The 11272-nt window shown below is 53.4% G+C and overlaps 1 protein-coding gene across 1 annotated transcript; it reads left to right on the top strand.

Moving 5' to 3' along the window:
- Window positions 1–425: 425 nt before the first annotated feature.
- CYTL1 (cytokine like 1) lies at window positions 426–9354 on the top strand. The gene is made up of 4 exons (XM_075545031.1): window positions 426–581; window positions 4914–4958; window positions 5331–5459; window positions 8877–9354. Exons 1-4 carry the CDS (start codon window positions 426–428, stop codon window positions 8958–8960), a joined length of 414 nt encoding a protein of 137 aa, XP_075401146.1. The 3' UTR covers window positions 8961–9354.
- Window positions 9355–11272: the final 1918 nt, after the last annotated feature.

Here is an 11272-nt window from a genome sequence, read left to right as displayed (position 1 = left end):
AAGGGTCCCTCAATTCTTGTCACTTCTCATGCACCCCTTACTCTGCCCCGGAGATAAACCATACACAACTGTCCTCGTTAGCCCAGAGAGGCCTGACTGGCCACTGCCAGCCTCTCCCATCCATGCCTGCATCCCCGACACAGCCGGGTCCTGACACAGAATGAAAGTCCCTTCAGAGAGAGAACCAGAGAGGGAGGCCCAGTTTTCCTGTTTCCCCTCCAAGTGCAGCCCCTCCTCTGAGTGGGGAGGGGGAGAAGGAGGGGGCGCTCCTCTGAAAGGACCCTGCCCCCACACACCATCACAGACCAGTCAGACCTTGGCTGGGGCCCCACAGGAAATGGGGGCGTGTAGCAGGCTGCCTGGACCAAGCTGCCTGGCACTTAAAGGGGCGTCCGCCTCCGGAGCAGCCAGGCCACCTCGCCACCATGAAGCCCGGGCTGCTGGCTCTGCTGCTGCTGCTGCTGCTCATGACCTGGGCCCCTGCCACCCACCCGGCGCCCCCCACCTGCTACTCCAGGATGCTGAGCCTGAGCAGGGAGATCGAGGGGGCCTTCCAGAGCCTGCAAGTCATGGAGGCCATGGTGAGTCCAGCACCGGGAGGTCCAATCAGACCCCATGCTCACCGGCTTTGGTTCTGGCCCCTCCCCCACCCCTTCCTGAATTCCCTCTTGCCCCACCTGAGCTCAAGAGCCCCCTCAGGGTCTCCTGGGCTGCTCTCTTCAGGGAAGCAACTAACCAGCCCTCTCCTGCAGAACCACCAGGAGGGTCTGAGCCGTGAGGTAATGCCTGCAGGGTCACTGGGGGTGCGGCATTGGCTCCCCAACTCCCAGCAGCAACATGAAAGAGCGTACCCAGGGGTTTGTTGTTCTTGGTGCGAGGGACAATGTTCCGAGAGCCCGCTGTTTTTATACCAGGCCCCTGTTCCTGCCTTTCGGACAAAGGACCTTGTTGTAAAACACGCAAAACCTCTCTGCCCAGCCTACTGCCCCCAGTTTCCCTCAAAGTACACCACACACATGCGCACACATGCACACACACACACACACACACCTCACGGCCATCGAGTTGATCCTGACTCGCAGGGACCCTGGAGGACAGGGTGGAGCGGCCCCCGTGGGGTCCCCGAAACTGCTGCTCTTGACAGGAGTAGAAAACCCTGTCGTCCTCCCTCTGAGCAGCTGGTGGTTTCAAATTGCTGTCTGGGGAGCTATGGTAGCCTAGTGGTTACGCATTAGGCTGCTGATGGCCAGGCCGACAGTTCAAAACCATCCACTGCCCCTCGGGAGCAAGGTGAGGCTTTCTATTCCTGTAAAGTGTGACGGTCTTGGAAGCCCCCAGGGGCGGCTCTGCCCTGTCCTACAGGGTGGGCATGGACTCCGGGTCAGAGAGTTTGGTTTGGGGGTCAATAGGCTTTGCAGACAATGGGCCAAACTCCCTGCCAGGAGCCGGTTCAACTCTGGGCGTTCTGACCCTACAGGAGATGGTAGAATGGCCTCTGTGAGCTCCGGAGACCGGAACTGTTCAGGGGAGTAGAAAGCCTCGTCTTTGTCCCGCTTTCTCTCCCGGAGTGGCTGGTGGTTGTGAACTGCAGACAGACCCAAGGACCCCACCCCACCCCCCAAGCCCCAGGGGCTGCTGCAGTGTGCTGGTGGCTTTACTCCAGGGGTGGGGGGGTGGGGAGCCTGCGTATCTGAGATGTCTGCCTGCGCTCTTTTAAGGGGCACACGGGGTGGGGGGGCAGGATGGGGATGTCTGGGGACCCGACCGGCTCCTCTGGTTGAGGAATGAGCACTGCCAACAGCACTGTCCCGTCCCCTCCGTCCCTCCTGTGAGCAGCGCTGGCCTTGGGGGTGGGGTCTACCTTCTGGGGTACTCCGGCAGCACCTCTGTTACTCTATTTTATTTCCAAACTGAAATACCGAGTCTTCTTCTTCTTAAGAAAGTGCTAGGTGTGCGCACCTGTCGGCCCAGGCTCAGAGACCCTCGGGGCTGCTCTGCTGTGCCCTAAAGACTCCCTATCAGTCTGGACGGCGGGGCAGGGTCTGTTTGCTATTGGAAACTGCAGCGAGACAGAGAAGACGATGAGCTGACTTGCCATTCCATCCCCCAAAGGGATGCTGCTGGAGGGCTTCGAGGCTGCCAGGCAGCCTTTCAGCCTTCCCTCTGGGGGAAGTAGCTAGTCCTGGGAGACGTGGCAGCATAGAAGGCGACATTTTGGGCAGCTTCCCCGCAAACTAAGCAGTTCAAACCCATTGGGCAGTCTGAGGGAAGACGATGAGGCTTTCTACTCCCACGGAAACTGACAGCCTCAGAAGCCCACAGAGGACAGTTGTACCCCATCCTCTGGGGTTGCTATGAGTCTGCGTAGACTGAATCGATGGCGGTGAGTTTTATCTTGCAGTTGTTAGGTGCGGTCGAGTCGGTGCTGGCCCATAGGGACCCCCCACATGCAACAGAACGAAATACTACCTGGTCCTGCACAGACCTTGAAACCGTGGCTGTAAGAGCCCAGCTGCTCGCCAAGGCTATTAACCAGTCACTCCGAGGGAGCAAGATGGGGTGGTCTGCTTCCATAACGACCACAGCCTTAGACTCTGCCCCACAGGGTCACTGAGTGGGAAAGATTCAACTGCAGTGGAATACACACACACAGGCACATCCATGTACACATACCCTCAGACGTATCTGTGTGTGTCTATGTGAGCATGCGTGTACGCACATGCATATGTGCACATAGACACACCGATACATTCATGTGTGTATGCATGTGTTTGCGCCTGCATGTGTTTGCACATGCATACAGAAATGTATATATATATATATATATATATATATATATATATATATATATATATATATATATATATATATACAAACATGCAAGTGTGTAAGCATGCATATCCATATACGAATCCGTTGGTGGGACAAGAATTACGGGAAATGCTCCGTCTTAGACTGGACTGACCAGAGAGACCAATCTAAGGACACTCATAGATGTGTAAGAGAGATTTTTGTGTCACGAGGTCTTTATATATCAAGCAAACACCTCAGCCCGGTGCAGATCAAGTCCATAAGTCCGATACTAGCCCATAAGTCCAACTCTAGCCCATACATCACTCTTCAGACTCATGAAGCCTCATGCAATGATGTAGGAAGACCATAGGCTGGGTGCAAAGTCTTATGGATCGAGTGGCGGTGGGTGCATCTCCGGGGCTCATGCAGGACTCCCTGTGGTGTCCACAAGAAGGTGAAGGCGGAGAGAGAGTGGACGGCCCGACTCCGTGGAGCCATTTATCTCGGTGGCACCACCAAATGAGGTCATCAAGCTGTGACCTCATTGACAGGGTAAACTCCACCCATCTCTTAACCCCTTACTACCCATGCTCAAAATATCCGCAGTTAGAATTCATCTGGGTGCCTTGGAAGCAAGAGCTGGCAAGCAGCCTTTGAAAGGTCCTAACCAAGAGCATCCTTCAGAGCAGTTCAGGTTGCACCCTGGGGGTGCCCGGGAGTCAGTACTGACTGGACAGCAACCATCCTGTCCTGTTGCTGGTGCCGTGAGGTGCCATTGAGTCAGTCCTGACCCGGCCCATAGTGACCCCGTGCACAAAAGATCCAAACGCTGCCCCTCCTGCACCAGCCTCACACGCGCTCCTGAGCTTGAGCCCACTGTTGCAGCCACTGTGTCCGTCCAGCTCCTCGAGGGCCTTCCTCCTTGTCACTGGGCCAGCACGGCACCCAGTCTGATGGCTTCCTCCAGGGTCTGGCTTCTCCTAACAGCATGTCCAAAGTCCGTGGGGCAGAGCTCATCAGCCTGGCCTCTAAGGAGCATTCCAGCTGTAGAGCTGCCTTTCCCAACCTAGATCTGCTTGTCCTTTGGGGCAGTCCACGGCACTTCCCATAGTCTTCCCCAGCACCGTCATTCAGATGCGTTGTTTCCTCTTCCGTCTTCCTTCTTCAATGTCCAACTTGCACATGCATAGGAGGCAATTGAAGATATCATGGCGTGGGGCAGACCCACCTTCGCTGTCAGAGTAACATCCTTCCTTATCAACACCTGAAAGAGATCTTGTGCAGCAGATTTACCCAATGCAATGTGTCCTCTGATCTCCTGACTGTTGCTTCGATGAGCATAGATTGTGGACTTGAGCAAGATGAAATCCTTGACAACATCAATCTATTTTCCTGACAGCAACTAACAACTGATAAATAAACGGATAGATGGATGGATGGATGGATGGGTGGATGGATGGATGGATGGATAGATGGAGAGAGACACACACACCCATAAAAAACAATTCCCCGACTCACCTGGAAGAAGTACAGCCAGAATGCTCCTTAAAGGCAAGGAAGGCGAGACTTCACCCCACCTACTTAGGACATGTGGTCAGGAGAGAGTAGTCCCTGGACAAGGACATCCTGCTTGGAAGAGTGGAGGGGTGGCAAAGAAGAGGAAGGCCCCCGAGGAGATGGACGGACACAGTGGCTGCCACGAGGGGCCCCGCCGTAGCAATGACTGTGAGGCTGGTGCAGGGCTGGGCGGGGTGTCCTTCTGCTGTGTGGGGAAGCCCTGGAGCTGTTGCTACCTGGATGATACTTCACAACCACAGCCTCACACATAACAACCGTGCCGATGGTGCCGGACCGGGCAGTGCTTCATTCTGTTTACGGGGAGCCACCATGCATTGAAGCAACTCAATGTCCCCTAAAGGCAACTAGACAATAGTACCTTTACCCAAGTTGGCCTTCAGGAGCCGAGGTCCGGAAGTGCCTGTTGCAGGGCTCGGCACAGAGCACGGCGCATGTGTCGTTGCTTCAAGGACAGCCCCCGGGTTGTGAGACTGGACCAGCCTTGAGCAGGCTGAGGGTGTGTGGGGTGGACATCACAGCAAGCTGAACTTCTCTCCCTACAGGAGCCGTGTGTGCGATACCTGCCCAAACTCTACCTGGATATACACGTAAGATGGGTCTTGGTCTGGTGGGTGGCATGGAGGTGTGAATGGGAGGATAGATGGATGGGAGAGAGACTGGTTGGTTGGATGGTTGGCTGAGTGGGTGGATGGATGGGTGAGGGAGTAGATGGATGGATAATTGGATGGATGGATGGATGAGTATGGAGTAGGTGAATGATTGGGTGGATGGAAAAAGGAATAGATGGGAAAGAGAGAGTGGATGGATGGATGGATGGATGGATGGATGGATGGATGGATGGATGGATGGATGGACGGATGGACGGATGGAGTGATGATTCGGGAAGCATGGGCCCCAGCTCCCCTCCCCCTCCCCTTCCCCTCTGACATCTCAGAACCCTTCCCCATGGCCACCCCCAGAATTACTGCGTGCTGGCCAAGCTGAGGGACTTTGTGGCATCGGCCCAGTGTTGGAAAGTGGCCCCGGTGGACGTTTTGAAGGACAAGGTGCGGAAACTGTACATCATCATGAACTCATTCTGCCGGAAGGTAAGTAGGGACCGCCGAAACCCCCTTTCTATGGGCACTTCACTGGGCTCCCTGAGTCAGGAGGGGTGGGCAAGGAAGAAGAGGAACCATGGGATGGTGACGTGGCACTTGCAGTGCACGAAGCCCACCCCCCACAGTTCTCAGCCTCATCACCAAGGCCACCCTCCACCCTCATCACCCTGGTTGCAATACCTCCCCTGGACCACGATCAGCACCCTGGGCACAAAACCCACCACCATTGTGTCAAATCTACCCCCTCCTCCTCCTCAGCACCCTGACCACAAAGTCCCGCCTCCACCGTTATGACATCATCCTTGTTGCGAAATCCACAAAAAAACATCAACACCTTGGTCACAAAGCCCGCCCACCCTTAGGTGGTCACCCTGGTCACAGCATCCATCCTCCACATCACCACCCTCGTCAATAGGGGAGATTCAATCAGTGGGGATCAGGACAAGGCCCTCCCTCCATAAACTCCAAACAGAATTGGGCTTACAAAACTCAGGCTCATACCCCCGTGCACCCGCCAGTGCAGGACAGTCCTGATTTTAAACAATTTGTCCTGCGTCCCTTGGCGTTTTTAAAAAGTCCCGATCTTTGGAAAGAATGCACGACAAGCGAGGGTCTACGGTTTCCGGCTGCCATGTGGCTATTTCACCAGGATATGAGTTTTATCAATGGTGTCCCGCTTTACCAGTGTTAAAATCTGGTCACCCAAGATGGACTCTTCCAGGCGCCACGTGAAACCAAAAGAGACTTGGGAGCATGCTGAGCCCTGCATCGAGGAGGACTTCATGCAGGAGGAAGGCCCTCCGGTGTCCAGAGACCTCAGGCAGGAGGAAGAAACCCAGTTTCCTCCAGGGGCACTCAGACTCCTGCGCCCCCTGTGTGTCGGGGGAGAACTGCTCTCTGCGGGGGGTTGGGGACTGGTTTTACACAAACGGGTTGCTGGGCCTTTCTTCCTGGGCACCTCTGGAGGCTTGTACCCACCCCAGCCTTTCAAGCTTTCAGCTCTGTGCAAGTCTGGGTAGACGGGAGAAACAAATCCAGAGACACTCCTGTCTGTATAAGAAAGAGTTTCATAAAAAAGAACAATTGTATATTTAGAAAACATCCCAGCCCAGATCAACTCCCTAAGTCCGATATTAGCCCATATGTCCAACACTAGTCTATAAATTCATCTTCAAACTCACACAACACTTGCAATGACACCAAATGCAGGAAGGTCACAGGCCAGTGGGTGGAAAGTCTTGTGGATCCGGTAGAGGTGGAAGCATCTCAACACTGGCAGGTATCTCCATGTGGCTCCTCCAGCTCCAGGGCCCTAGGTAGCTCCATATGTCTTGTCAGTAGGAATGTTTCACAGGGACTGAGCGTGTGCCCCGCCTCCAACAAGCTATTTATCTCTTTAGTGCCTCCAAATGAGGTCCTCAAGTTAAACCTGATTGACAGGCCAGATTCCACCCCTTCATAAACTGACAGATGATGTAACTGCCACAAGCTCAGAGCCAGAGCTTGCAGCCACTCAAGGGCTCCCAGGAAGAAGGAAGGGAGAGGCAGATACATGGAGAAAGCCTGCCTTGGTGCACTATGGGAAAGAGTGCTGTGGGATCCTAGGGACATGGACAGAGTCAGCCACTCTGGTCCTCTGCTTCCAGGCTGGTGGCCTCCCTTCTCTCCCACGGGGCCTAGGGGCAAGAACTGTGGGCAAAAGCCCTTGTTGTTTGCTGTTGTTGTTAGGCACCATTGAGTCCATTCTGAACCATAGCCATCCCGTGCACAACAAGCAGAGTGAAACACTGCCCGGTCCTTCACCACCCTCACCATTGCTCCTGTGCCTGAGCCCATGGTAGCCGCCACTGTGCCCATCCTTCTCCTTCAGCATCTTGCTCTTGGTCACGGCTCCTCCACTTGACCAGTGAGGTTTGGCCGAATGAGAGAGCTGAGCTGGACACACATGTCAAGCCTTGGGAAATGTTCATGGGCCCCAGAACTCACCAGAGCAGAGCTACTCCGTCCCATAGGGTGGCTACAAGATGGGATGGCGGTGGGTTTGGTTTGAGATTGATGCTACAATGTATCAATCTGTGCCTGCATCAGAGCTTCTTCAACTTGTACTCCTAATTTCTCATGACCTTGGGTTCGAGGAGGAGCCCTGAGGGCCTGTCACAGTGGATACTCACCTGCTGAAGATTGGCAGTTCCCACCCACTCAGCAGAGCCACATAAGAAAGGCCTAGTGCTCTCCTTCCATGGAGATCAGCCCATAGTCCTGGACTCTATTCTGTCTCATAGCAAGCTCATGGGACAGAGTGGAAACATCCCACGAGGTGCCCAGGGCTGTACATTGGCTTTCTCCTGGGGGTTGGACAGTGGGTTCAAACCGCTAACCTTTTCTGGTTGGCAGCTGGGCACTTAGCCACTGTGCCACCAGGGCTCAGGGCTCCTTCCATGAAGTCTACCACCAAGCACAGCATGGGGCCACTCTGCCTTCTAACACGTGGGGTTGCTGGGACTCCGGAAGGGCTCAGTGGTGACAGGCTTGGTCTGGTCAGTTTCTGGGTCTGCTGGGGACACGGGCGATGACATCATTATGCTACAGCTTAATCAGTGGGGTCATGGACTGCTTACTCTGAAGGCAAGAGCTGGTGTTGATGGTCACGCTCTCTGTAAAGCTTGATGTAGCGACGTGGCTCAGGAATCACAGTTCATTCATTCCCTCATCCACTCACCCACCCACCCATCTACTCCATCATCCACCTATCTTCTCCATCCATCTACTCCCTCACTCACCCATCTACTCCATCATCCATCCATCCAACCACTCTCCACTCTATCCCTTTATCCATCTACCCAGCCATCCATCTACTCCCTCATCCATCCACCAACCTATCTATCCACCCACCCATACATACATGTATTTAACCATCTATCCTTCCATTCATCCACCCACCCATCCATCACCCCCTCTCTCATCCATTCATTCACCCATCCACTGTCTCTCCCATCCATCCATCCATCCATCCTTCAACCCACCCACACATACATGTAATTATCCATTCATCTATCCATCCAACTGCCCATCCATCACTCCATTTCTCATCCATCCATCCACTCACCCATCATATACATACACATATCCATCCATCTATCTATCCATCCACCCACCCATCTATTCATCCATCCATCCATTTATCTGTCCATCTATTCATCCATCTACCTGTCCATCCCTCCCCTCCATCCGGGCAGCCAATGCAAGAATACATCCCTAGCACACAAGACTCTCTGGGAACAGGAAGAAAGGACATAAGGGACAGGGCCCTTTCACACAGCAGGGGTCAGTGGAATGGTCTGAGGATCAAGTGTCCAGGGGAGCCACGGCCCCTTCAATAACCTGCTTATGTCACATCTTTTCTAGGATTTGGTGTTCCTCACGGATGACTGCAATGCACTGGAGTCCCCAGTCCCGGTGACCACGGCTCAGCCAGATCATCCGATGTAAGAGTCCTGGTTAGAATGCAATTCCATCACCTGCCCAGACTCCGTGGAATGAAGTTTCAGCCCCTCAAGCCCCCCACTCACTGCAATATCTCATAGCAGCCGCCGCCTCATTCTTATGAAAGGCCAAACCGGTACTCCTACCCAGGAGCCTGCTTTAGACATACCCAGAAGAGGCCCAGCTTCCCAATCCCCTGTATTATATCCTGCCCAAGTGCTAGATGCCCAGACATGTTGATACAATCAACTAAGACAAAAGGGACCAGCCGGCTTCTCTTTTCAGCTTAAGGACCTGCAATATTGCACTGTATTTCCATTGTTGCTTTCATGGGTCATGATACTGTTTCTCTCTTTTGATGGGAACCTGCTTGCATGTAACCCAGATTCCATCGTAATCCTTCGCCATCCACCAACTACCATTACCCCCTCTTTCCTCTTTAAAGAAAGGGCATAGCTTTTAGGATGAGTTTGCAAGATGTTTGCATAACGCTGATAGGATTCACTCATTCATAGAAGGTGATGATGATCCAATAAAGAATACCTGTCCGAGAAGAAACACAAAGCCTGCTGTATTTCTCCAAGGTGGGTGTCCAAGGTGTTGAAGCCCCCTGCTCTTATCAGGGTGTGTCTCCCTCTTTCTTTCCCCCGAGCATTGGTGTCAGTGAGTCTGCTTTGACCCGCCCTGAAGGCTGTTCTTGAAGCATGCTCCAGGTTATGTCCTGGCAGACTGAACCACACATAGCCCCTGCAGGCACTTACCACAAACACCAGTGGGTGGACTCCGGAGAGCATGCTTGGAGGCAGGCATGTTGAGGGGCTGTGCATGTCACTGGCAGGTGAGTGGGCTATGGGGCTGTGAGTCTCTGTGGGCTGTGGGGCTGTTGTCGGTGTCTGTGGAGTCCCGCCCATCATGGAGCCCCTCCGTGTGCTGAGTACAGCTATCCCATGGAGCTCTCAAGGCCAGCACTGCCCAGAAGCAGATCTCTACAGCAGATTCCCAGGCCTCTCTGCGTGGGTTGGACCCACGGGCTTTCTGTGAGTGCTTCACTGCGTGTGTCACTCAGGGAAGTTTGTGCTTGGTTATAGTTCACGTAAGAAGCCATCCACTACAACCTAGGCTAAGCAACAATTGTTGAAAATAAGTTCAAGGGATGATTCAAAAAGCAAATCTCACATCGGTTCATGAGGGCGGGGCCTGTGTTTGTTTCCTTTAGGAGCCCTGGTATCATAGTGGGTTACTCATTGGGCTGCTGACCACAAGGCCAGCTGTTCAAACCCACTAACAGGCCTTTGGGACAAAGATGAAGTTTTTGCTCTCATGAAGAATGAGAATCTCAGAAACCCACAGAGGCAGCTCTACCCTGTCCTTTAGGGTGGCTATGAGTCAGAATTGACTTGATGGCAGTGAATTTGGTTTGATTTGGTTTGGTTTGGTTTGGTTTGGTTTGGTTTGGTTTGGTTTGGTTTGGGTTGGGTTGGGTTGGGTTGGGTTGGGTTAGTTTGGGTTGGGTTGGGTTGGCTTGGGTTAGTTTGGGTTGGGTTGGTTTGGGTTAGTTTGGGTTGGGTTGGTTTGGTTTGGTTTGGGTCGGGTTGGATTATTTCCTTTAAAAAGCCCTGGTGGTGCTGTGGGTTAAGCTCCAGGCTGCTAACCACAAGATTGGCTGTTCAAACCCACCACCCCCTTGTTGGGAAAGAAGAAGCTGTCTACTTCCAAAAGGATTGACGGCCTTAGAAGCCATATGGGGTGGTACTACTCTGTCCTAGAGGGGTTGGGGGAGTGGGGGGGGGCGCTGTCAGTCAGAATGGACTCAACAGCAGAGGATTGGGGCTTTCCTCATGGGATTTGGTTCCACTTCTCTTCTTGGTCTTGGTGCCCTCGGGTTTCTCCCATGGCTCACAGGAGTGGGGGTGAATTGCCGTGTTTGTGGTTTCTACGTAGAGGACAGAAAACCACAAGGTCTCTTTGTCCCTTTCACAGTGGAAAATGACACAGCATTGACTCCCTTTTGCCACCAACAGCAGCTACCTCTTCCCAAGACTTGTTTTTTTTTTTTTAAAGAAAATTGTCATCAAGTCAATTCCCACGTGGGTTGATGCCATGACTGTCCTGGTACACCTGGCTCCACTGGGTTTAGAAGACAGCATCTAAGTGGAAGTCCACTCTTCATGGGGTCTTTCTTACAGGGCCCCTCTGTGTGGGCTTGAGCCCCCAACCTTTCAGGAGCAACTGAGCACAGTGACCATGTGCAACCCCAAACACTTCCTCCTGAGACAGGGCCAAGGTTTACCTGGGATCCAGAGGCAGCTGTGCAAACA

Source organism: Tenrec ecaudatus, chromosome 3 (assembly GCF_050624435.1).
Source record: "Tenrec ecaudatus isolate mTenEca1 chromosome 3, mTenEca1.hap1, whole genome shotgun sequence".
NCBI classification, from domain to species: domain Eukaryota; kingdom Metazoa; phylum Chordata; class Mammalia; order Afrosoricida; family Tenrecidae; genus Tenrec; species Tenrec ecaudatus.
The sequence above is the reverse complement of the archived record's forward strand: the minus strand, read 5'-3'. Positions and strand labels throughout refer to the sequence as shown.

Coding starts and splice junctions, on each gene's coding strand:
- CYTL1 (XM_075545031.1), top strand. CDS start 426: ATGAAGCCCGGGCTGCTGGCTCTGCTGCTGCTGCTGCTGCTCATGACC. Junction 582..4,913: donor TGCAAGTCATGGAGGCCATG/GTGAGTCCAGCA, acceptor CTCTCCCTACAG/GAGCCGTGTGTGCGATACCT. Junction 5,460..8,876: donor TGAACTCATTCTGCCGGAAG/GTAAGTAGGGAC, acceptor CATCTTTTCTAG/GATTTGGTGTTCCTCACGGA.